We start from the raw sequence: 26,684 nt of genomic DNA, 5'->3' as shown, positions 1-26,684 counted from the left end.
TTGGTACTTGTTTAACTAACTTCTTCATTAATGACCTGGATGAAGGGATAAAACACACCGTCACCAAGTTTGCTAATGATATAAAGCTGGGAGGAGTGTCTGACACACCAGAAAGCAGAGCTGCCATTGAGTGAAAGCTAGACAGGGTGGAGAGCTGGGTGGAATGGAACCTTGTGAGGCTCAGCAAGAGCAAGAGTATAGTTCTACACCTAGCAAGGAATAACTGCACTCAGCAGTGCAGGTTGGAGGCTGACTTGCTGAAAAGGAGCTCAGTCCAGAAGGACCTGAGTATCGTGGTGTGCAGCAGGTTGAACATGAGCCATGTGCTGTTTTGGCCAAGAAGGCTAGGGTTATCCTAAGGACCATTAAAAAGGCCATAGCCACCAGGCTGAGGGAGATTATCCTCTTTGCTACCCTTTTATGGAGTACTTTGCCCAGCTGTGGAGTCCCCAGTTCAAGAAAGACAGGGAACTTCTAGAGGGAGTCCAGTGAAGGGCTGCATAGATTTGTTAGGGGCCCGGACCTTGTGAGGAAAGTCTGAGAGACCGAGGACTGTTTATCCTGGAAAGGAGAATATGGGATCTTACAGTGCTTATAAATATTTAAGGTGCAGGTGTCAAGTGGAAGAGGCCAGAGTTTTCAGTGGTGCCCAGCAGCAGGGCAAGGGTGATGGGGACAAACTGGAACATGGGAAGTTACACCTGGATGTGAAAAAGAGCTGCTTCATTTTGAGGGTAACAGAGCACTGGAACTGCTTAGAGAGACTGTGAAGTCTCCTCTGGATGTGGTGGAAACCCACACAGACACTTTGCTTTACAACCTACTGTAGAGAACCTGCAGCGGAGTTGGTCTAGATGATCGCCAGCGGTCCCTTCCGACCCCTATGATTCAGTTTAATTCCCTTCTACGCAAATGAATGGTGTAGCTCCAATGTTAGAGGATATCATAGTCTCCTACTATAAAGTTGGAGAAATACTATGTAACTGGAGACTGTTTGCCAGGCTGCTTCCTGTCATGCTGTTCTAACACATGCGAAACTTCTGATTCAAAAACCAGTTCATTTTTTATTTATAGTTTTATAGTATCATAGGTATCAAAATCTGTTTTATAATGTAAGCAAACATTCTCCTGAAGTAGCGTCTCTGTGAGCTACTTAGAAAGAGGGTTTTCTTAATCTGACTATTGCTGTTCCAGTCTGAGAGCCTCCTTTTCTGATGCGCTGTCCTACAAGTGGTGCTTGAGGCATTAGGAACAAAGATTAGAAGAATGCACTGCAAATAACTCAAAGCATTTCCCAGAAACTTTGGAAAATGTTATGCAGGATAACCAAATATTTGTAGGTCTCTATTTGCATCAGCTTGCACCATGTAGTTACTTTGAGACTTGGGTTGTGTTTTTTTTTGTTGTTGTTGGTTTTTTTTTTGTCGTCGTTTTGGATTTATTTATTTTTTTTCAGAGAAATAGTTGCAAATTTTGCATTCTTTTAGAGATGTGTTGTGGGTCAGACAAAAACAATCTTTAAAAACCTTTAATAGTAATTAAAAGTAATTTCTTTACTTATTGGTTGTTCCAAACTCTGTCATTCATCTTGAAAATAAAAGTTCTGTGTTCAAGGAGCCTGTTAGAAGGGAAGGGCATAATGTCCCTGAGCTGTCCAGTATCTGACAGCTTTTTACTTTCAGAGCAGTATGTGTTTGTGTTCAGTCTTGACTTTTTAAAAACAAGGTGAAGAAGATGCTGAGCAAAACTTACATCCTTCTATGCTGACAAACTTGTGTTACACATGGCATCTGAAAACAGGAAGTTCCTTTAAAATACTTAGGCTTAAGTGGATATGGAGCCTAGTCCAGATGAAATAAAATATTCTGTAATGATGATAATTGGTTGTTTTAAAATAATCTTTAAAGCTGTCTGTATTTTGAAGGCAAACTAATTTTTAATTCAAGCAAATTCATGAATTGTTTTCTGTAGAATCCTGCTCACAGATGGCTGTCTGTGTCCTAGAGGCACCAGCTATTCGTCAGTTGTGTGCAGGTTTAAGCCTTCTGGTTGAATTCTTCTCTGAAAGACTTTACAGGGGAGCATTGTATATACTAGCTGGACTGAGCAGAGAGAAGAGTTCTGTAGAAGAGAAGAGTATTGATTCCTCACTGTTACGTGTGGTATGTTTTTAAAATTCAAGTGTAAACAAATTGTCCTAGCTAAAAGCAGTTTTTTCTACAAAGAATAAAACAAAATATGAGTAAGAGAATGATGATAGTAACTATTACTGCTAGCTGATTTAATATTCAATGACCAGAAATGTCCATTCGTGGCAATCAGCTTCTCTATTCTTTTTAGTAGTCTGTGACCTTAGTGGAGAAGGAAGTCCGAACAGTCATGCTGCCAGCAAGTCAGTGGGAGTGCCTCGCAGCACAGCAGGTGACTGCAGTCTTTCCACTAACATCCCACATGCGTTATGCTTTGGAAACAGGTCACGCAGTCAGCTAAACCAAACCCTTGAATCCACCTGCCTCAGCCCCGTTGTAAGGGGACTGGAAGGGAGATTTAAAAAGACTTACCGGAATTCTTCCCGAGGGCTAGGAGTGGTGCATGTGTGCGGAACACGTCAGTGTTTTATGCAGATAAACATTTCTTTTATCCCGCTCGGAGCACGCTTGATGAGCCCTAGGGGAGCGGCGGCACCTTCGCGGCCTCTCGGGGCGGAGGTTCACCCGCCGCCCTTTCAGCACCGCGGACAGCTCCACGCGGTGCGCCTGGCTCGGCGCTGCCTGGCGGCGGACAGCGCCGTCCCGCGGCTCGCGCTCCGCCACGGGGCGTTCGCTGTGCCGGCGCAGCGCCGCGCTTCTCGAGGTCCCCGAGCCTGAGCCGAGCTCTGCAGTGGGAAGACAGAAGTCTCCCGTGAAGCGGTGGTTTTCAGGCGAGAAGTGGTGTTTGGATGCTGTGTTGTCCGGTGAAGTACTGCAGGTGCTAACTTGTTTAGCGTCTCGACTATTATACTGCGTTATCCTAAATCTGCAGTGGGAGCTGTTGCTAAGCTTAATCAGTGTGTTAAGACATATAACAGTCTACGAGGCATGTTTAAGCCAGAAGTCATTGCTCACATTATTGTTTCCAGAAAAGAGCATAGAAATTACCAGCAACATTCCTTCCAGGAAGGAATTCTGTTTCCTTCATCCTCCCTTTGAAAACAAAAAAACCCAAACAACTGAAAACTAAAAGCAAAATGCAAATGAACTACAGTAACGAGGGTGGCATTGAGTATAGGAACAACCTCAAGTTGGTTTATTCTCCTTTTAGCCCACTGATGTCATGTTTGTAATATTACAACATTGATTTGGGAGACTACAGAAATTTATAATTCTCCCTCCAAATTTTTGTGGTTGATTAAGTTCTTCAGAGCAAGCGTCCTGTGTTTGGAAGATTTCTTTCATCAAATTAATCGTTATCACAGCCTAAAATGGGTTTTTCTCTTACTGTTACTTCAGTTGAGAGTTTGGAGATGTGGATGAGGGAAAAGTGAAGAAAGCAGCGTGATCCAATTATCATAATAATGTACACTGCTCTAATTACCCACTTAATGCATAAATAGTTTTTTACTTGAATGCTATTTTACATAATTAAAGCTGCAGTGTGCGACATGGTTACAGCTACTGTTTCTTGGCAATTTACTATTCTATTCCACATTTCTTTAATGGAATTTGCTTTTAGGTTAATAAAGTGGAATTAAAAAGTTCACATGGCAATTTTACGTGCAGTTCACATAGTAAAACTGCATGTCCTTAGGGAGGAGGTGTATGTCCACAGAAATACTTTTGTTTTGGTGGACTACTTAGGTTATCCAATCTGTAAATAAAGGACTTTATGTGCCTTTTTGTTGCTCTCCTGGACAGAATCTGGACCTCTTTGTCCATCTCCCTGATATAGATGCTCTCACTTGTACAGGAAATAAAGTCATTGGTGCTGGGTAGGAGTGAATAAAATCATTATTTTTCTCCGATAATTGACAATTTCTAATCAATTCTAAAATATACTGCTAGTTCATGTTGAGGTAGAACTCTTGCAAAGTGCAAAGCTGAGGATAAGCTGTGGCTTCCACAGCAGAACAACTAGATCTGCTTGGATAAGGCACTGTCTGTCCTTATGTTATTTTTCCACCACTTCAGAACAATGTGATGCTAATGGATTTGGAGATAAATATATATCTTGACCTTGTTATTGTGCAAATTAATTCTGTAATACATGACGGTAATAAAAAACTGTTTGTGGGACTTTCCTTATCCAACCAACATAAATGGAAAGTTCTTTAGTAAAAGTCCTGCATTCACTAACAAAATTGAAGTCAAACTCTCTTACAGTTACTTATCACAGGGAGTAATGGGTGCTATGCAGGCCAGATTACTTATCTGTTTCTATCTGTGTGGGTTTTTTTGCTGTGTCTTTGGTGGTTTACTTGCATCTCATTGGCTGCTTCTGCTGACTTTTTGCAAGAAGTAATGATCAGACATGCCTTTGCCTAGGTTATGTTGAGTTATGAGGGCTAACAAACATAGACTAAAACTTCTGCTGCTGCTGCAGCAAAAAAAAAAAAAAAAAAAAAAAAAAAAAGGGAACTACATTGAATAACATGAAAATTAAGAAATAAGCTTTGATAATTCTCATCTACAGTTCGTTGAGAAGTAGTGATTTCTTTCTATTTATTACTGTTGATGTGTAATTCAGCAACTTTATTTATAGACTTGAAAATCGCTTTCTACTTGTCGAGTTCCAACTCAGTTCTGTAGTTTTATGATTCTGTTTGTTTAATACACATTTGATGCAGCAGAAAATGAAATAAGATTCAAATTAATGCAGTGAGTGTTTATGTGAAAAATACTTGGTTTCAGTTCCGTTCAATACATTTTAGAGTACCTTTTGTCTGCAGAGCCTTTTGACCTCCAAGGTGTTACAAGAGCCCAGTGTCTACAGAAGGGAGCACTGTTGCGTACAAGATGTGGAAGGCAGAATAGGAAATCCTTTAATGTTCAACATCCAAAAGGATTGGAGGCCTTCTGCACTGAAGCTGTGTGTGTAAGATGCTTACTTCCAACAGCCTCTATGAGGGTTTAGGAGGAGTTTGTCTATGATGTACAGACCACTTAATGGTTGGCCTGGCACTACTTACGACTGCCTGTTCACAGGCACTGTTGTTTTGAGTGTCTTTCCTGAGAATGTGTCTCATGCAGAGAAGTTTGGCAGAAAGTAAACACCGTTGCTTTCCAGCTTGTTCTCAGATATGAGAGGGACTGGGGGGACTGGGGTTACATTCTGAGTAATACAATTCAGTACAGTAAATCAAAACTGCTGGCTCAGGAAAACAGTTTATCAGTTCCGAACGTATCAACGAGTCTTCATCCTTGAAGGATGATCATGGGGTTTGGCCATGGGATCTCCACCCCACTCCACACTGTCACAAAGTCATTGTCACATATCCTTACTAGAGGATGACTAACTGCTCTAACCCCATGAAGCTCCTTTTAAAACATCAAACACCTCTAAGAGGAGAGGCTATAGTTGATATTATAATTAGCTTTCAGGTAAGATGAGCATATCGTTCATTCTACAAACATACTTTTATTAACTGACAAGGAACTCTAAAAGTTTGCAGCAAAACAAGAAATGTTGTGGGGAAGTAAATTATGTTCAGTTAAATGAAAAATAGCACTTAACTTTTTATGGTGATTTGTTTTAAATATGAACTGCACAGAACCGAAAATATGAATGGAAATACTTCCATTCAGAAATATCATGTGTGAAACATCTATGTGCCACAGTTTATTTTTATTGAAGTTGTGTAAATTGGCTTTGTCCAGTTATTTAAATGAAAGCTTCGTTAGATAATTTCTTCTTGTGGCTATCAGAAGATTGAAAGAGATAATCACAGGAGTGAATCTATAGATAGAAAAAATAATTACTGTGTAAGGAATGTGGTAGAACATACGCGTTTAACACTTGAAATTGATGTATTTTGCAGCCAAATATAAACACATCAGTATTTTATATAGTATAGTTTTAATGTAGATGCTGGGGATCATACATTTGTAACTTACTGATTCATACAGCTCTTGTCTCCTGGTGTCTGCAATTGCATTCATTCCACGCTGTGAAAAATATTCCTTAATGAAAATTGTTTTATTTTGATATTTTAAGTTAGATACTCCATGAAAGAATGAATAGGGGAGATGAATTCTGAATAGAGATGTGCACACCTAAACTGCTTCATTATCTCATTCATTTTGCTGGAGAGCCACAGATCATTCATAATTAAATCCTTTTTGAAGAAGTACCAATCTTTTTTGTGACTGAAAGGAAATGCATCTGTGAATTGCATGTAAATTAGAACCAGTGGATGAGCTTTAGTGTCTTTACGTTTTAGAATAGCTACCCACTCTTAATCTTTTTAAGGGTTATTTTCTGTTGTTTTTTTTTTTTTCCCCTTTAAAGAAACAGATTTATGACAGAAAAGCTCATTCTGTCAAGGGGCCATCTTCTAAGCTTTTATGCTTGTTAATGTTGTAGAGCTATTGAGATGAAAAGGGATGAGCTGGGTTCTGTATTTCTGAGCAACAGATTTGGTTTCTGATTGAATACACATAACAAAGTTTTAGGCAAGAACAGGAGCCACAGGCATCATAATAGATAGTTTAAAGGCTATTCAGGCATAATTCCCAGTGTAATATGTCTTGCAAAACCACAGCCAGTGATAAGGATGCCTCTCTAGGAAAGTATCTAGCTTGATGCTGAGTCTGTGTATCCATGAGATGATACCAGAGGCAAAGAAAGAGCTTATGCTTTTAACCAGTGTATTTGAAATAAGAATTGAGAAACAAATGTGTGTGGGCTCCTGTAGCACCATTTTATTGTCTCATTTCAGTGTTCATTGCTGGTCATCCAACTTTTCGTTGCTGTGGACTATCATATTGAACATAATAGTTGTGAAAACAAAGCTGCTTAAAACATCTTGAGTAGCAACTTTTTAAGGTACTAAAGATGATAGTGTTGGTAGCACGCAGTGCAAACTTGTTTCACTTATTTGATTGCAGGCTCTTTTGAAAAATAGTAACTTAGGGGACGGTGAATCTTTAGTTCCAATTAACCAGGCAGGTTTAATGAAGCTGTAACATTCAAATAATTAAAGGGCAGCAACAAGAATAATGTATGCCAAGAAGTGTTGGAATATGCTGGTTGTTTGTTTTTTTGTTGCTCTTGTTTTTCATTTGAAATGGTTTTTATTTTTCTATTTTGTTTGGGTTGGTGAAGCAACTTCAGTCATAATTAGTAGTGATCAAATGAAACAGCATTTTGCTTATGAACAAGTCTAGGTAAATACTTCTAAAGAAACTTGATTTTATGTTGTTTAACCTGATGTTGAAAGTTGCTTTCTTTAAGGTACTTTAACTTAATCTTTGAAGCAGCTTAAAGACTTTATCTGCTGCATGGTTTATCCAGAAACTCACATCAGGCCTTCAGAAGCAAAAGGTATGAAATAAACAGCGGCTGTTTCTGCTTTGTCCCAGTTTTACCTGCCAGGGTGAATGACAGAGGCAGTTGTTGCAGGGATGCCTCTATACAGTCAAGATTTGTGCATGACTATGTTTATGTAGATGTTTAAATTCATGATAAATCAAACCCCACTCTCTCCTGCTGCCCTGTTCTTGATATTCAGTAGTTAGGTACAATGGTTAAATACTTCATACTTTTCTATATTTGGAGTTTCTTCAATTTTAATCGTAAATAGTATCTTAAAGTATCCACTTTAAATGTTTTTGAAGTGGCAAAGACTCTACAAAAATGACTTTATGATTCCCGTGGTGCAAATGTGTACTCACTCATGGTCAGTTAAATAAAAAAACCTCATCGGTTAAAAAGCAGACACACGAAATTTCCCGAATACCCAAAGAATTTATGTCAAATGCAGATGATAAGGAAGGGGAAGAGAAAACAGATACTTGTATATACAATGTGTTGGAGCCAATTTTTCCTTAAAAATACATTCTAAGTTTAGAATTGCAGGTGCTCTCCTTCAGCAGAGCGAATGAGTAAGCTCATTTTATCCAGCTTCAGATTCAATGTTTTGCTCTGTCATTTCCATGTCCCCTATTTGCATTCAAAAATAGTGCCAAATTATCCAGCAAATACATCCTTTTTTTAATGGGTTGCACTTTCCCTACTAGGAAGCTGGTCACGTTCGAAGATGGAGGCTTCTCTCGCATTGGAAGCAGTGGCAGGTGGCAGCCATTTTGTGTAGTGGCAGTTCTTCATGCAGTGATCTGTTCAACATGTTACTTTTAGTAATGAATGAAGAAAAACAAGTACTAAATGAAGAATTTAAAAATAATTACTTAATATAAAAATTGCACAAAAATATTGAAATGTAGGTAGTTCTCCCCTTCGATATTTGCTTCTTTATGTGGATAGAATCAGAATTTCTTTGTTACTTGGAAGGGAGCAAAATGTAACAGACCATCAAGTGTCTTCAGGGTTCTGAAAATCAGTTGGGTGAAATAGCTCTGTTACTTTGTCATCAGTTACATTTTGTGTTTCATAGATAAAGTCACAGAATTGCTGATTCAGTGCAAAACTTAATTTGGTCTTAACTTTGGAATGAGACCAATGTTTCCATCCCCATACTGCCAACATTACTCTGCTTATCGCAGCAGATCACCTAAAAGAGAAGTTTTTGGAGGTTTTTTTTTTTTTTTTTTTTTCAGTTGTTTTGGGTTTATTAGTATGATAATCCATTCATGGTGACCACTTGTTTATACTGGCGAAAGTGCAAGGAGAATCTAAGTGATTCATTCAGTATTTCTTTGCAACTTGCTCTTGCAGATGTCATGAAGCTGGCATAGCTTATGTCCTGCTGTACTCTGGATACTGAGAGCAAGAACCAGTCTGGAGAAGCAGAGTGCCATATGGGGTGGTTACTGATGGAATCTGGGTTCAGAGCAGGCTGTATTGTGGTTAGCTTAGCTGGTGATGTGTTTCCTGGGACCCTGTTAGATCCAGACAGCCTTGTTCCATCCCTAGATTGTTGGGAACAAAGCTAGGTTTTAAAACTATGTATATTTTTTTATTCTATCTTTGTTAAGTGGATTAAGCAGCTGTTCTAGATTGCTCTGGATCACCCAATCTGTTCTCTACTAAACATGCCTATTATGTAACAACATGTATTTCTTTTTTTTTTTTTTTTCTTCCTTACTTTCTAAAACAAAGCAAGAAATGCTATAAATCAAGAAAACTGACTTTTTTTAGTTAGTTTCATATTTTGCAGAGGAAAGAAGCAGAAGTGTAGTCTCCACTCTTCTAAATTGTTCTTCCTGCACTTACGCTGTCTTCAGTTCTTTATTATATGCTTGGAGAACATTTTTGACTGTCAGACTTCTGGGAATCCTAGGTACCACATGGAAGTCTAATTCCTTATTTGAAGACCATTGCAGGACACTGCTTAAGCACTTACCTTGCATTTAATCACTAAAATAATAATTATAATAAATTGGAAAGCTATCAACAGACATAACATCTTTGACCTCAACTGGAGTTGGCCATGTTTGTGAAGCACGGGACTCAATTGTATAGGAGGACTTTGTACTTTCTTTTATTGTGCTCTTTTTTATATCACTAGCATGATTCACCATTCAAACAGGAGTAGATTCTGAAAATTAATGCATGGTTATTGCATGCATTATTATTATTATTGGGATACACTATTATTATTAGAATTGACTGAAAGCAGCTGAGAGCACTTGTGCATTTGTATGTGCTGTTCTTTCCCTTTTCATTCACTTACCTTTCTCACTTTCTGAATAGGAAATTTACTCAAACAAGCAGGCATTCACAAATACCTTCCACAAAAAAACCTGAAATTTGCTTTTACAAGGTTGCATAGTTGCAAATGTATAAAATGTACATGAAAACCTGCATCTGTGATGTTTTTTTTTTTTCTCCATATGTCCCAATTTAATTGTTACTCACAGCCTTTTTTACAGGCCAGTGTTTGTGAGTACTTGGTAGCCATCATGGTTTGAATGTAGAGACACAGAACTTTTTGGAAATTTACTTAAAAACATGGTTTTGAAATATTAATATCTTTATGAAATATAAATTTTTATGTGATCTGTTGGTCATTTGTAGATTCTGCTGTTTTCTACCTTCCAAGTTTTCACCTTCTAAAGATCATTATATGATATCTGAAGATATTACCACTTTCAGGTACTATTTATCTTAGAAGCAATTGGTACATCTGAGGTCGAGGAAAGTTGATAGGCAGCTCCTGTGCCTGCAAAGCATAATCCATTCTATTGAGCAATACTGAGAAATTTCTTTTTCTGTAGCATGTCAGGATTTATTCTACTGAAAAGTGAATATATTCTCAAGTATTTTAAAATGACACTTCAAAGTTGTTGGGTTGTTTTTTTTTTTTTTTTTTTTTCCCCATATCAATGCTTACATAATACTTCTCTTCCATAAAGATTGTACGGTCAACTTCTAATGTAGATATTCTTTTATTCTCATTTTTAAATTGAATCTGTACTTAAGATACCATTTTTCATGAACTGCTTTCTCCATTATGTATCATTAAGTGCAATTATTCTAGAAATCTGTGGAGAAGTTGGGTAAAAAGGGCAGATGAAAACCATTGTATTTTTCAACTGATTTTGTAACTCTAAAAGAAATTTTAAAACACTGCCCATTTAAGGTATATTTTAGAATACTTGGCCTTGCTATTCACTTAGTCTTTTCATCAGAACACTGTACAATATTTGAGAGATTTGGCTATATTTATATATATATATATAAATATTCTTTTTTTACGTAGGTCATTGTGAAGATAATGCCTCCTGTTTATTTCCATGGAAACAACAGCAGATACAAACAGCACGATTACATTATTTAATACAGAGAATTCCCAGCTACAAAACACTTTCTCAACATAGCTACCACCATTAGCTATGTATTTTTGCCACCAATGAGCAACAGCCTTCATGATGCTCTTGTAGAAATCTGCATGAGTGGAGGTGACCCAAAGCCATCGTCAGCTGAAACGGAGCACCCATCGCCTCACTGTGCTCACATCCAGTGTCTGGTCTCCATAAATGTTCAGCAAGCATCAATATGTCAATGGACACATTTATTTTTTTCTGCATAGAGGAATTCAATTAGGCACCTTTTCTTCATACACGCTTCCATGTCAGATGCCGTTTTATCAGACTGCCCATCTGCTGCCATGTATCGCATGGCAACCTTATGTCATGGGATACTGGTGGGAAGGTTCAACCTCTACTGCCATGTCACCAACGTCTGCCTTTGACTCTGGCCTGATGTAGCAGAATAGGAGGCATTACTTTCAAAGCAGCCCTCATGTGGTTAATCATGTGTATTACAAGGTCACCTTTCGATAGCCATACTTTGATATGACTGGCATTGAGAGACTGATCACAGGAACCAAATGGGCTAGAGCCATAGTGTAATTTGAATAACAAGTAATACTTCCACTAAGTTAATAAATAAATTAATAGATTGGTCTTCCTACCAGTATCAATTTTACAGTTATTTCTAGTATACAAAATGATCTCATGGGAAAGAAGGTGCATGTGCTCATGTTAGCAAACACTAAACCGAGTGTGTTTCTGTAGCTTAACTGAACACTTTGTGTTTCTTTGCTATTAATACTGTTGCAGTGGAGGTAAGATCTATGCATTAGTGCAATGGACAGAGCTTGGCCAGCAGCTTACCCCCTCAACAGGAAAAGGAAAGAAATTAAGAGGAAAACTTGATGGGCTGAGATAATCGGGAGATCGCTAATCACCAATGGAAAAACAGACTGATTTGGGAAAATTTGTTTTTCTGTCAATTAAAAGTAGAGTAGGCTGTTAAGTAACAAAAACAAACCCCCCCCTTCCTGCTGATTCTTTCCAGGCTCACCTTCTCTCCTGCCCCACCTCCTCACCAAGCTGTGCAGAGAGGTGTGGGATGTGGGTTGTGATCTGATTATTACAATTCCTCTACCTGTCCTTCCTCCTCACACTGCTCCAGCATGGGTCTTTTGTGGGCCATGTCAGGAGAATCTGCTCCAGCCTGGGCTTTTCACAGGCAGCAGAGCCTTCAGGAAATGGGCAGCTGCTCTGATGTGGTTCCTTCATGGGCTACAGTGAATACCATTCTCTCCATAGTCCTCCGTGTGTCTTCTCCATGTTGCAGTGCCTGGAGGACCTCATGCCCCTCTATTTTCACTTTAGTGTTCACCAGGCTGTTTCACACACTTCTTTCCTTACTCCTCACTGACTGTTCAGTGTTTTGGCTTTTCTTAAACACATTTGCATGGAACAGGCACCACCTTCACTAACAGGCTTAGCTGTGTCTCATAGTAATCAGGGAAACCATCCTTGCAGCTTCCCCAGCTATCAAAACCTTATCACACATACCCAATGAAGTAAGACAGAAGGAAAGAGCATAAAGGAATGTAAGATATGACCACAAATACAACAATCTATTTTGTGTTGTTTCTTACTACAGTTAACTTCTTTGTTTCTTTCAATGTCAGTACAACTACAATAAATTTATAATTATCATTTTCAAAAACAAATTACTGGAACAGTTTTCTGGAAGACAAATGAATTTACTTGGAGATTGCAGAGTGTGTTTCTGGTTTTAAACAACTTATACAGAGAGATCAAGCTCCCTTTTCTAAACTCTTGGGATTTCATAGGATCACAGAACATCCTGAGTTGGAAGGGACCCACAAGGGTGACCACACTCCAAGTGCTACACAGGAACACCACCCACAGTTCAAATCCTGTATCTGAGAGCGTTGTCCAAATGCTCCTCGTACTCCAGCAGCTTGGGACTATGACCCTTGCTCTGGGGGGTCTCTTCCAGCCAACGTGTGGTGAAGAACCTTTTCCTAACACTCAATGCAGTTCCGTGCCATTCCCTCTGTCCCATTGCTGTCACAGAGATCAGCACTGCCCCTTCACTCCCTGCGAGGAGCTGCAGGCCACCATTTTGCCTCCCCTCAGTCTGCTCATCTCTGAGCTGAATGAATCAAGGGACCTCAGGCACTCCTCATACATCCTGCCCTCCAAATCCTTAGTCATCTTCATAGCTATCCTTTGATCCTCTCTAGTAGTTTTAGGTCCTTACATTGTGCCACCTGAAGCTGCACACACTGCTCGAGGTGATGCCATACCAGTGCAGAGCAGAGCAGGAAATTGTTAGATGGAAAAGATGGGAAGGGGTAAATAATAGTGCAGATGAGGAATTGTATTTTTAGCTGTGTGTAGCATGCTGGAAATAGTTTTCTGTTACTGAGGAGAGCTTTATTTGTGTATTTATTTTTTTTTTCATTCTTTAAATTGCTTCTGATTTTTTTTGAGTAATCCAATTTTAAGTTATTATTGTTTTTTTAATTTTTCCTCATGCATATAATGAACAGCTCTGTCTAGACTACAGCTAAAGTGAGTCTTCTCCTGTGATCATGTAGTATCCTCTTAGTCACAACGTTCCCTTTTTGGCACATAGCCTGTTTGCAAATTCTTACATACCCCTTACTCACTACTAATTAAAAATATTATTGAAGTATTAATTTCACAGTTCCTTAGGAATTTACTAAACAGTGTGAAATGTGTTAGTGCTTTTGTTCCTGGTTGGCGAACTGAGGGCCTGATTATACGAGAACCAACAAGTGCATTTGATTTTCATCTGCTAATAGATGTCACCTGCCTTCCTGGTCTGCTGTGATGTTTGCAGGCTTTTCAGGTTTTCCTTATGAGATACCTTTTTGAGTTGTTCAGCTTCTGAGAATGTTTCACATTCTTTATCAATCTGTGTTGGTACTTGAAGACTGAATTAAGCTTGCACAGCCTTCAGAAGCTATAATATTGTGATGGCTGAAGCATAGGTATGTTCTAGAGAGAGCTTAACCTTAGAATGTTCAGTTTGATATTTATCTCTCCACTCTGAAAAAATCTTCTTCATTTTTTCTCCAGTTTATGAACTTTGAGCTAGCAATTGATTTTGAGGTTTAGTTGATCCAGAGTTTTGTTTTATGAGAAATGAAAAACAATGAGGAATTTTTAGGAAATTATGCATAAAAATACAGTTCTTTAATGTATAAAAATATACATTTTTAAAAATGGTGAAAAAATATTTTTGGTGTAACCAAAGTTATGTTTCACTTCGTAGCAATGTAGTAATATGATTTGTTGAAATGGCGTATTTATTTTCTTTTTAGCAGTCATTGGTAGCTCTGAACGCTGTGGTATTTTAAAATGGGATTATAAAAATGGTTTGTTAATGACACACTACAGTTAACTTTATATTTTATTATTTCAGTTGTTCATGGTGGACAATGGAGCAGATGACTGGAGAATAGCCATGACTTATGAGCGTATTTTCTTTATCTGCTTGGAAATACTGGTGTGTGCTATACATCCCATACCTGGGAACTATACGTTCACATGGACAGCCCGACTTGCCTTTTCTTACGCTCCATCCACAGCAACAGCTGATGTGGATATTATTTTATCTATACCAATGTTCTTAAGACTGTATCTTATCGCCAGAGTTATGCTCTTGCATAGCAAACTTTTCACTGATGCCTCATCTAGAAGCATTGGAGCATTAAATAAGATAAACTTCAATACTCGTTTTGTTATGAAGACTCTAATGACAATATGTCCAGGAACTGTACTGTTGGTCTTTAGTATCTCATTGTGGATAATTGCTGCGTGGACCGTCCGAGCTTGTGAAAGGTAAGGTTATTCTGTTTTTTTAGTTTTGTTGTTTTTTTTTTTCTCAGTTTGCTTTCTTAGTTTTTATTTTGGGGCATCTAAACATGAAATGGGATGGAACTTCTGGGTACTGAGTATTTGAAGTGCTGTCAGTGTAGCACTCTGTCACTGATTGCCAAGAGCACCTTGCCTTTAATCTGAAGGAACTGCAAAGAGAACTTTGTGCTGCACTGGTTACAGCAGAATTGCAATTTGATTTAAGTGTTTTGGTCTAACTTCAGATATGTTGGCTAAAACACAGGGGACAGATGCCATGCAATATATTTAACTGTGGTTGTTGGTATTCTGCATTGATATTTGCTTTTGTTTATTTGTGTATGAGTAGGAATTTATTGAGAGTAAAATAGCAATGTAAAATTCCAATGAATGTATTTGTCTGTGTGTGTGTGTGTCTGTGTGTGTGTTCTTGCTGTTGTGTTTTTTTTTTTCATTCCTGAGTTTATTGTCCTGTCTAAAGAAAACAGAAAGGAAATGTGTTTTTCTGGAAGCTGGCAAAATCAAGAAAGGGGAAGAGCGATAAGTTGAAATAATATAACATTTAAGGAAATGCTGATGCCTTCTCTTAAAAGTCAGAAGAATTGCATTTGAGAGTTAGATTGTTCGTTTCATGTGATTTTTTTTTTCTAACCTCCCCTTCTCACAGTCCTCAGTGTAGGTGCAGAATCAGTTCTGCCACCTTGAAAATGAGGTTTTTGGGCATACCTTTAACAAAAAAGGTAACAAACTTTCGATTGGATAGAATTATCTAGGGACATGAGAGCTAATTTTAAGGGGAAATGATGATTCTGAAAGACTTAACAACTTGAGCAGATCCTGTGATAAATTTCTGCTAATGTAGACAGGAAGATTTTCTTCAGCATATTTAAGGCATTACTATTGCTGTTTGTTGACCATTTTGTTTTTCCTCTTTCTTACATGTCTGCCAATTTTGGAAACAAGGTAGGGGAGTTATTTGTGTAGTTACCAGCTAACTGATTTCAATCAGCAGCTAAATTGCATGCCAGCTGCGAGGTTACTTGTGGATGTTATTCCTTGCTGTTTTACTTGATTAAGAAAAAAGCCAGATTAACAGTAACATATTCCAGAATATTCCCTGCAGTGGAGGCTGGTAGAGCACTCTAGGTATTGAAACTCACTATGGCAGTTATATTTTAATAAACACGTTCTCATCTCCAATGCGACTGACTTTTGCAGAACTTCTCCCCTTTTTCTCTTGCATTCTCTGTTCCTGTTTTCGCTCCACAGAAACACAGCACACGAATTCATGAACGTCTACTTAAGAATTTCCCAAATTGTCACTTGCAAAGTGGCTCAGAGTAACTTCAGCATCCACTGCTGTCACTGTTTTGCATATTACTGGGTTTTATTATTATGAAGTAGCAATGAAGTGTCATTATGTTAATTTTAAAAAGATGCACATTCAAACATATAGAACTTGTGCATGTCACAGTGAAAATTGTTGAGCAAGAACTGCATCTTTCTGCATCTCTGTGATACTGAATCAGGGACACTGAACTCCACGGTTGCAAACAGAACTGACTTTTTTTTTCAAGTTGATAGCAAACTGGTTGTGAATTTTCCACATTTTAAATTGAAGTTGGTGCACCTACAGTTACTGTTATTGTTGGGATAGTAAGCTGCATAATCAGTCACTTCTTAAAAGTAAAGGAAAACACAATTAAAACAAGTTAAATGTGGAAGTGACTGTTAGATTGATGTATCTCAAGCGTAACTAGTATCAGTGGAGTCCTGTCAAAGGTCCTGCTCCTTCAAGCATGACAGACTTGTTATTTTTACATTTCAGAAACACTGGTAGAGATATATTTTGGCTTTGGGAATTAGTTACTTGTGTCATTCATAATTGTTTCACAGTCAATTCTGTGTGATCTGCCATCTAGTTTTCTTCGAGGTGTTAGGTAAGTACTTTTGCCAAACGAATGATAATGGCTCTAGCTTCCAGTTACTAATTAGTCTACTGAATTCTAGTAAATTCATAGCCCATATAGTAGTACATCTAAAAAACTCCACAACTTCCATATGAGAAACTCCAGACCTCACACGTGGGAATGCTCTCAGCACTCTGCTGCCTAAAGTGAAATGTCCTGTTTGGCATAGCTGTAGACAGATATAAATGCCATTTGTCATGGGAAAGGGCAAATATGGCCACTAAATCTATTTGTGCAGGGGCTGTGGTTCCAGGGGATATCCCCTGAGAGCTTAATGGCTTTGATTTGCTCCATGGTTAAAGTTTAGTTTACACTAATAAGATACGTTTATTTCATCTGTTCTTTTTTTTTTTTTTCTTTCTGGGTTTTAAGCAGAGGAAATCTTTATTTGTTAGAGTAGGCTATTTTATGTACAGAAAATGATTCAGAAAATAAATGTTACAATTGCAGTATTATAAAAATACAAATAATATACATTATTTATTATTATATTACTACTGTAATATAATGGAAATTGTAATAATATATGTAATAATATAAATAGATGTTGCCATTGAAGTATTTGCTATTGAGCTTGACAGAATACGTAGAGCTGTAATGTGTTTTATTACGCTTAGCAAAAAATAGGAAACAGTGAACAGTTTGGTGCTTTTTTTCTTTTTTCGTGAAGGGGAGATTTACATGAACAAAGTCAAGTGGTGGTGAACAGTTCTTTTATGGAAAGCTTTGCACAAATTGTTTTTGTATTTCTGTACTGTTTCCTGGCCGTCCAAATCAGAGTGATACCATAGAGATAGGACTTATTATAATAATCAGATCAAAGCTGTAACATGACAGAATGGAATTTTAAGATTCTTACGCTACTTGCAGTGTCTTTGAGGGGGCAGGTGGCTGCAATTAATGTCCTTACTGTGAAGTTGTGGTTTCTCAGCAGGTAGCCCTGCTACTGAATGACAGCAAGATTTTTAGACTGTTGTTCTATTCAAAGTCAGATTTATGCCCTCGCAGGCTGTCCTGTGAAAAGGAAGAGAGTTGGAAGCGCTGCATTTCTTGGTGAGGAAGATAACACAAAGGTGCATCTTTATCTGTTTTTGCAGGGAGAGACAGTTTATATGTGTTGAGGCAGATGAGCTCACCTTCCTGTGTTGTTTTAAGTAAAGACCTCACTACTTTCATGATCATCTGACAGATCACTTGATGCACGCTGAACTAAGACAGAGCATGTGTCTATCTCAGTGCCTTAATGGCTGTATTGTTAGCTCGCAGAATGCTAATTATAGCAAGTGACACTTTGGGTTGATGAGCAAGGTATTTTCCAGGATTGCAGTTTAAGGTCATCCACAAGGGCAAGAATGTGGCTGCGATAATTATGGTGGACAGCCCTCACGCACAGAGTGCAGCTGGGTTGCCAGGGCTCCAGAGTAACATGCCTGCAGAGTTTGAGGGGAAAAGGTGGTGAAAACACCGAAGTGTCACTGTGTACTTCAAGTCAGGCACTCTTGTTTTCTTATTACTTCTGTTTCTATGTCTCATTTGCAGGGAAGATTACATTACATGTGTAAATATCTGCTTGTTTATTGCCAGCATTGATATATTGCTGCCTATCGTATGTGAACTTCATAATGGAAAACTAATTTCTTATTAGTGCTTACTCAGTATAGGTTGGTGTTTATAATATCTGTGAGACTCGTGATCAAGAATGCTTATGATACATCGCTTCTGTAGATAAATCATGAACTGTATAAGCAGATTGCTTTTTGCAGTCCCTTATACTTGTTACTCACATACCTCTATGCATGGTAGTTAATTGTAGCAGTTAAAATAGAGGTTTTCTGTTTCTCAGGGATTTGTGCTACTGTGCATAGCATTCATCCTTGAAAGGTCTGACAAACACGCTTTACACTTTTAGAATAGTTACCTCTTACACGAGATTTGTGTTTTCCTAGGTTATGTAGAATGTAGTTGCTGTTTTTCCTTGCAAAAAAAAAAAAAAAAAAAAAAGCCCACAAAAGCTTGCCTTCTGAATGCATACATGGCTGTGACATACCCTGTGTATCAGGATGACATGTGCCATGTTTACCCACGTTACACTGTTGTATGTCCATAATGGCTCATATCACATGCCCAGAGTTGGTATGGATTTACAGCAGCAGAACTGAAAACAGAGCTGGATTTTCTGCCTCCCCAGAGACCGCCTTTCTGGCACCGTTTTTAGTTCTGCTTGTACTTCTCTCTAACACCTGGTAGTGAAGTCGCTTTGGACTAAGTTGTTTAGTCAGCATATTTTTCCCCTATCAGCCTCTGCTATGTTTTTTTTCCCCCTTGATTTAACAAAACCAAACCAAAACAAAGAAATCCATCAGCATGTGAAGGCGATATCACATAACCGTAGGGGTTGGAAGAAACCTCTGGAGATCATCAAGTACAACCCACTGCTAAAGAACGTTCCTTATAGTAGGCTGCATTGGAAGACATCCATATGGGTTTTGAATATCTCTGTAGAAGGAGACTCTGCAGTCTCTCTGGGCAGCCAGAGTGCTGTCACCCTCACTAAGGAATTTCTTCTTCATGGTTGTATGGAACTCCCTCTGTTTCAACTCCTACCCTTTGCCCTTAGTGCTGTTGCTGCCACTGAAATGAGCCTGTCCCCTTCCACGTGACTTTGGCACTTTAAATGTTCATAAGCAGTGCTTAGATCTCCTCTCTGTCTTCTCTTCTTTAAGCTGAACAGTCCCAGGTTACTTTTCCTTTCCTTGTACTAGATATGCTCCAGACCCTGACCGTCTCTGTAGCTCTCTGTTGGATTATCTCTAGAAGATCCCTGGCATCCTTGCACTGAAGAACCCAGAACAGGACACAGTATTCACAAGTATTCACAGCACTGTGAATTCTTAAGTTTAAAGCTAAATATTAAAACAAACAAACAAACAAACAAACAAAAAAACCCCACACACAGTTTTTTCTCTCCCAGAAGTTCAGCAGCAAAGATATTTCGTTTTTATTTTTGTAGCTGGTGAGTCTAATTACTGACAGCAGATAAGATGTTTGTGCATTGGTGATACCATGCTGTTCTTTACCTTCTCCTGTCTTGCTGAAACTAACATATGTTACTTGCAGTCATATTTCTTCAGTCACGATAAAAGTTAACTGTTTAAATATTCAACACAACAGTGATTCAGTATGGTTCACTATCATCTTGAATCTGTGCTATAAAAGGCTGAATTATTCTGTTTCCAGTCTTCATTTTTGTTTTTTCAAACTGCAGATTAACTGTAAATGTTAGGTTAGTTTTTTGTTGTATTTACATCTCAAAATCAACTTCTAAGAAAAAGCAGATGCAATTTTTAATAAAATTATCATTTTTTAAGTGTCTGATATTTGCAATAGACATCAGGTTTATTCTTTGATCAAATAGTGAAGGCAAGAAAGGAGTTCATCATAGAAGTACATCAGTGTATGTTCAATATATATAAACCAGGCCCCAAAGAGATCAAGTGATCTAAATAAAACATTCATTTTCCAGGTGTATCCAGAAGAAGTAATAGCTAAGTGCTTTCTTCTACAGCTTTTCAAAGGCATTAAAGTATTTTAATGGAAGAAACAGAGGCAGTTAACCTTGGAATTGTGACAGGTACCAATAACTGGTACAGTAAGCCAGGGGATATAGTCATCATCCTTAACAAAAGATTTTCAGACCAATAGATGGGTGTTTCTGTAGTCCAAAAATAGCAGGCCTAACTTGGGAGAACGGAGAGCAAAAGGCAAAATAGGATAGGAAAACAAGAACAAGCAGATCTCCTTATTCTGAAGAAAGATCTTATGACTGCTTTATATGTTTTCAGGGTCATCTAACTAGAGTAGGAAGACTTTCCATTTATTTATTTATTTATTTAAGGTCATATTCCCTTCTATTTACATGCAGCATTGTAAGAACAGAATGAAGTGGAAGAGTGCATACGTAGCTGCAAAGTCTCATGATACTATTTCTCCAGCAGCAAAAGGCTGAAGAGATGAGAATATCTGTCAAGGGCTACTTATCAGATTTCAAGGACAAAATGCTTTTTTTTGTTGTTTTCCATTTGTCTTTAATCTGCAAAACATAATGCAGGGAATGATCTGTCTTCTGCTCAGCAAGGATGGTCATTCTTGCAGCCTTTCCAAAAACTTTCAGATAAGAGCAATTTATGGACATATTTTTGTAACATCATTTCAGTGATCAAAGATGCATCCTCTGGCTTTTGCATTATTGCAGTTTTAAATGCAGTAGTTCACTTTTTCTTCTACCTATTCTAAGCAACACATTAAACTAGTCAGGATGGCTCGCTTCAAAAGGAGTGTTGTTTACTGTACCACTTAAAAAAAGCAGTCCTTAGAAAATACAGTCATACTGAACCAGAAATCAGTTTGTTATCACTTGAAAATATGATTTCTTGCTCTAGGAACTTAATTCATTTGAAAATACACCCATAAATGAGGATTTATGCTTTAGTACTTCCATTAGTTTCCTAATCTGGCTGTCAGGCTACAGTGAGGAGTTTGTATCATGATAGTCAGTTCACTGCTAACTCTGTGTAGCAGTATGCTGGCTGAACTCAGACTGTAGGCATTAAATCATCCTTTCTATTGAGAAATTAAGATTCAATTACATAAATCCAAGTCTGTAAGTTGAATTACTGATGAATTAGAGATGGTTGGCGTGGGAGAAGTTTAAAGAAATTAAGCAAAGAAAGGAAACGTTAGAAGGTGCTTTTAATGTATTTGGTATGTTCTTTATTTTCTAGTGCTCTTCTGGTTGTTTCAGCACATTCAGATGTATATATTTTTGTTGGCGTTGTTTTCTACCTTGTGAAGCTCAAAATTGGCTACAGTACTTGCTACAGCTGTTCAGCCACTTGGTAACTGGTATTGCAGAGACATCATTGTAGTGGCCATCCTGCTGCCTAGGGAAACAGCTGTAACAGTTAAGTGTGGCTTCCTGTACAATCCCCATGGAATTAACGTATATGTGGAAAGGATGTGCAACGCACCAGATGGAACTTTGTTACCCATAGGTGCCATAGCTTTACATATATATATACATATATATTTTTTTTCCCAATTTACCAGGTAATTTACTACTGGCTTGTTTATTTTCAGGTCAAAAAGTATTGTATTAAGACTGTTTGTAGAGGATCCCTGATCCTGTTCTCTTGCGTACAGTTCAGTTGTATACGTGAGCCCACAAACCCAATGGAAACATTCGATATCTTAACATGTAACAAAGCTTAAGAGCAATTACAGAGAGCCCAAATTTTCATCAGTGCTCATGCTAAAAACCAGTGCTCTTTGAAGGGAAAGGTCTCATCATTACCGCCCTGGAATATTGCTGAGATACTATTACATTGATTCAGACTTTTGAAATGGCAGCTTCCTTTCCTGGTGGGGTGCAAGAGGGCACAGCTCTGCCTGTGCATCTTCCTGCATGTAGGAAATGAGTGCTGGAGGAAGAAGGCGATGCTGCATTGGAGTGATTTCTACCACATGCATTTGTGAGAAGCACCTCGACGTAACACCCACAAGTCAGCGTTTGAGCTGTGTGCAGTGCAAGAGCCACACCGGTGACCCTGTCTGCTCACTTGCCTCTTCTTTTAGGTATCCTATTATTTATTTTAAATGGCTTTATAGAAAGGTTATTTAGTCAAAAGTAAGTGAAATATTAAAGGGAAGGCTTTCCAATTTCATTGCAAGTGACAAGGCACTTACCTATTTTGGTCCAAAACACGGGGCCTCTTACATCCTTGCAGCAGTATTTATGTAAAGCTTCAGTTGTGTTTGAAATCCCTATTTCAGTCCTGTTTAATCTGTAGTAATTTAAATTTTCACAAAAATACCCTACATTGTATCATTTGTAGTATGTTTTAAATAATTATGTTCGGGAAACTGAATGAGGAGGAGTGCATGATGACTTGTTTTTAGAAGAGCTTGTTCCCCTTCTTCATCTATTGTTGTCAGTGAGGTTTGTACATGTTCTGGGATCACAGTGTTCTCAGATGCAGTGCTCGATAGCAGTGAGTTTGGTCTGAAGGTTGAGATGCATGACTTTCTTAATTATCTAACCCTGAAGGAGGTGGTGTATTCCATCACATACAAACATGCTTCCAAAAACAGTGATTTACAGTACTCCAGAGCTTGTAGGCTCTGATTGTAGGGGCAGTCAAGAACATTTCTCAGTTAGAAATTAGAACGTGAATCTTCTTGCAGATATTCTTCTCTGAAACACACAGGGTTTATTGTAGTTTAAATACAATCCATTGGCAACTTTCCTCTTGAGTTTCCACAAGAATGGCTCTCCATATTGAGGTGCATAAGTGGAAAGCTGAAGCTATTGGTACAAGATGAGTTGCTTTTCAGAGTAAGCTTCTGGGTCAGGGCTATCAGTGTATGTGTGTGCACCGCTGGGCACAGTTATATCTGAGAGTAACTCTTCCATCTAAGATACTGCAGTACTAAGTGATGCTTGTTATGCTTTTTAGTGAGGGAAAGAGACAGCAAAGTACTTCTGGAAAGTACTTATATTCAGATGAAGATGAATGTGGTCACATGTTGCTATAGAAGTTTAAGATGAGCTGTTTGATTTGATAGACGCTGGCCGTGCTGAGAGTTCACACTGGAGAGCAGTGCCAAAGCAGGAGGACAGGGATTTGCCAGCACCATGTTGTACTTATCCAGCAGAGGAGCAGAAGTGAGCAGCTCCACAGGTGATGGGACCTTAACGTTCACTGCTTGGCAGGTGTTCAGCTGTACTGCACAGAGCGATGCTGTCAGTGCACATCAGGTGGATTTGGAGTGACCTGGCACTAAGCTGGTGTCTTTGCAGTGTGCTCCTTTATGAAATGCATGATGTAGCGTGTGAGCCTGTCTTTTGATGCCAGCAAAAGAGGTTATCTCTGACTGCTGGGAAGGTGCAGTGAAGATAAAAAGTATCTCTGGTGCCCCAGATTATCAGCTACCTGGAAAGGGTGGGAGCTGGGATAGATGGTGTCACTGGCCTGAGGCTACAGCCTTGTTAGGGGTTCGATATGGAACTAGTGGAAGGCAAAGGACTTTCACTGACTTCAAGGGCCTGGAGTGTGGAGCAGAAATGATTGTGTCGTTAGGAAGAGCTTTGGATGTAGACATAAGTATCTCTTGTAAGGAATTGTGCATGCATTTGAAAGCAGGTGTTGCAACAGGAGGAAATGGGGATGCATGTCTGAAAAGATGTGCAACTAGTCTTACTGGTCCCAGTGTATATGAAAGGCAATTTAGAATCACCTTGGGTTGTCTACCTCTGTGTGCATTTGGTGAGAGATAAGGGTGTCTGGCAGTAACATCTGTTACAGCTAAACAGCTGTTTGGCTTCTTTGTTATTGTTATTTTTAAAAGACTCATTTTTTCCATTAATACAGTAAGTATTTAAAAGTAAATTGGACTTGCAAGGCAGGTTAACAAGGTGAAAATACTAAAAGTTTGCAACAAAGACTGTGTTTGATACAATAAAACATGTTGTAATGCACTGAAAAGAAATGACAAAATGATTAAATATGTAACGAACTGTAGGACAGAAGATTTTTATTGCTGTTAATGCTAATGTAGTCTCTGACAATGATCACCTGGCGGTATAAGCCAGCAATTCACTTAATGCAAATGAATGGGATTTATATTACCAAGTATTATGGCTATGCCAGGAGTGCAAGATTATATCCTAATCTTTGGAGTGCATTAGATTGTTCATAGGTGTTTATTTTGTTTTGATGGCATAATAAAGTAGAGCGTTGTCATGTTAGAGATTATTTTTAATATTCGTAAGCTTGTTTAAATATAAATCTAGTCACATAGCATTTGTTTTGTCTTTTTGGACAGGTTGCACTAATAATATTTCCAGCCCTCTGCAATTTTGGAGTACAAAGCAAAAAGGGTTTAAAACCCTAGGAATTTAGAGTTGTGTGGGCTGAACAAATGAATGTACTCTGACAAAGACCAGATTTTGCAGAAGATTAGCATGCTAAAAGCTATCACTTCCAGAGTTTTTGCAATTCAGGGGTTGTCACTGCAAGTATGCTTTAATTTCCTTACCTGAAGTGCTGTGACCCCTCTGTCAGGTAAGATTATTTGGGCATTGTCAAAAGGTGCAGAAACACTGTGAGCAGGTTGTACAGTACTTGAAGGTGCTACGCTTTTATTACTTGCTGGTGGACCAGAGGCTAGCTGGGCTTTAGTGCTCTGGTAGACTAACAGTTGAGGTACTCTTCACCTCAGTGAGTCTCCTGAGGAGCCTCCTGCTGGCCTGGAAGCCATGAGTTAGATGAAGTGGTGAAGGGTCAGCCTCCTCAGCACCCAGCAATCGTCCTGCCAGCTGCTGCATTGCCAGCTCCCACAGTGCCTCCAGTGCTGGTGGATGGACAATCCTTGCTGACCCCAGCTAGACCAGCAAACATGGTTGCCATCCTATTTTTGTCATTTATCTTGCCTTTGTCAGTAATTTGGCTTTCTCACAGCTCCTTTTCAGGAGCCTGGACCAGCAGAGCACTACTTGGCTGTTTAGAAACAGCCACAGAGGCCAGTAAACCCTGAGGGGGAGGACTTCAAGGGCCTGGAGTGTGGAGCAGAAATGATTGTTTATAAATATGCAGATCATGCTAAGTCATTAGGAAGAGCTTTGGATGTAGACATAAGTATCTCTTGTAAGGAATTGTGCATGCATTTGAAAGCAGGTGTTGCAACAGGAGGAAATGGGGATGCATGTCTGAAAAGATGTGCAACTAGTCTTACTGGTCCCAGTGTATATGAAAGGCAATTTAGAATCACCTTGGGTTGTCTACCTCTGTGTGTCTCTTAATCTCTGTGAGTGGAGAAAAAGTGGATTACAACTGAAAGGAGATAATTATAATTTTCTGCACTTAAACTCCTTCATGTTTATAAAATCTCAGAGTGTTTTAAGTTGGATAATTTTATGACTGTTGGGAGACTGTGTGTTGTTAAACCTGATGGAGTTAATGAAAGGCTCCTTCACAAAAATCAATTTAATTTCACCAGAGAAATTCTGAAATGGCAGCTGCCACTTCTCATGCCAGCTGTTTTGCGTTAACGAAGTAACTGTATAGGCAGTATGTGGTTGCTGGCACTTATGTATTGGAATTCCAAGTATCCTATGTTGCTATGTCCTCTGAGAAACAAGAGTTGGCATGTAAATAAAATGTGTCCCTGTCTGATTCATCTTGCTTGATGTTTCAAACGCGTTTTTGTGGGAAACGTTTGTCTGCATTGAGTGTAATTTGTCTTAGGTCATAAAAGTATGTCTTAGCAGCTGTAATTAGACAGGTGACAGCACTGTGAACTGCTGTTATCATCAGGAGGGTGTCAGTCCTGCTAGTTAGAGGAAAACGCAGTTATTATGGCCCAAGGCACAACTATATTATGCATGCCCATTTCAGTGGGTGTTTCCATGTCTTTAATTTGTGGAAAAAGTAAACATTTGCATCCTATCACTCCAGCAAAGTAGCAGAAGTTATGGTTTCTTTCATCCTTGCATCTCTGACAGTTTCTTCCTTAGGATCAGTGACAGAGCAAGAGAGCTGTGAGGCACACTCTATGAAAGTGCCAGTCTTCTGGCTATTGTGCAGTAGAGCAAATGGATAAAGACTTTTAGTTAATTGTCTTAAAAGCTTGGGGCTTAAGTATAATAACATGCCAGTTCAACTTGGGGCTCAGTGATCTCATTCTCTCGTAAGACAGCTTGAGCCATGCAGATCTGTATTTGGGAACAGCTACTGACTGAATAAATTGATAAATTATCCAGGTTTTTCTAATCTTTAAAGCTTTCTTTGTTGTTGTTGTTGTTTTTTCTATTTTTTGTAGTAAGACTTAAGTCAGTGTCTAATTATTGACTTTA

The 26,684-nt window shown here is 38.6% G+C and overlaps 1 protein-coding gene across 3 annotated transcripts in view; it reads left to right on the top strand.

Annotated features, from left to right (window-relative positions):
- Nucleotides 1-26,684, top strand: part of KCNN2 (potassium calcium-activated channel subfamily N member 2) — a 71,902-nt gene that overhangs the window by 6,971 nt on the left and 38,247 nt on the right. For 2 of the 3 annotated variants that reach the window (XM_048932089.1, XM_048932088.1), the window contains exon 4: nucleotides 14,371-14,789. In XM_048932089.1, the coding sequence (XP_048788046.1) occupies nucleotides 14,371-14,789 (419 nt within the window). Of the gene's footprint in view, nucleotides 1-13,805; nucleotides 13,937-14,370; nucleotides 14,790-26,684 lie in introns of those variants that run through there. The other variant, XM_048932090.1, reaches the window with a different exon arrangement.

Source organism: Lagopus muta, chromosome Z, assembly GCF_023343835.1.
Source record: "Lagopus muta isolate bLagMut1 chromosome Z, bLagMut1 primary, whole genome shotgun sequence".
NCBI classification, from domain to species: domain Eukaryota; kingdom Metazoa; phylum Chordata; class Aves; order Galliformes; family Phasianidae; genus Lagopus; species Lagopus muta.
Note: the sequence above shows the minus strand (reverse complement) of the source record. Positions and strands in the feature narration are given on the sequence as shown.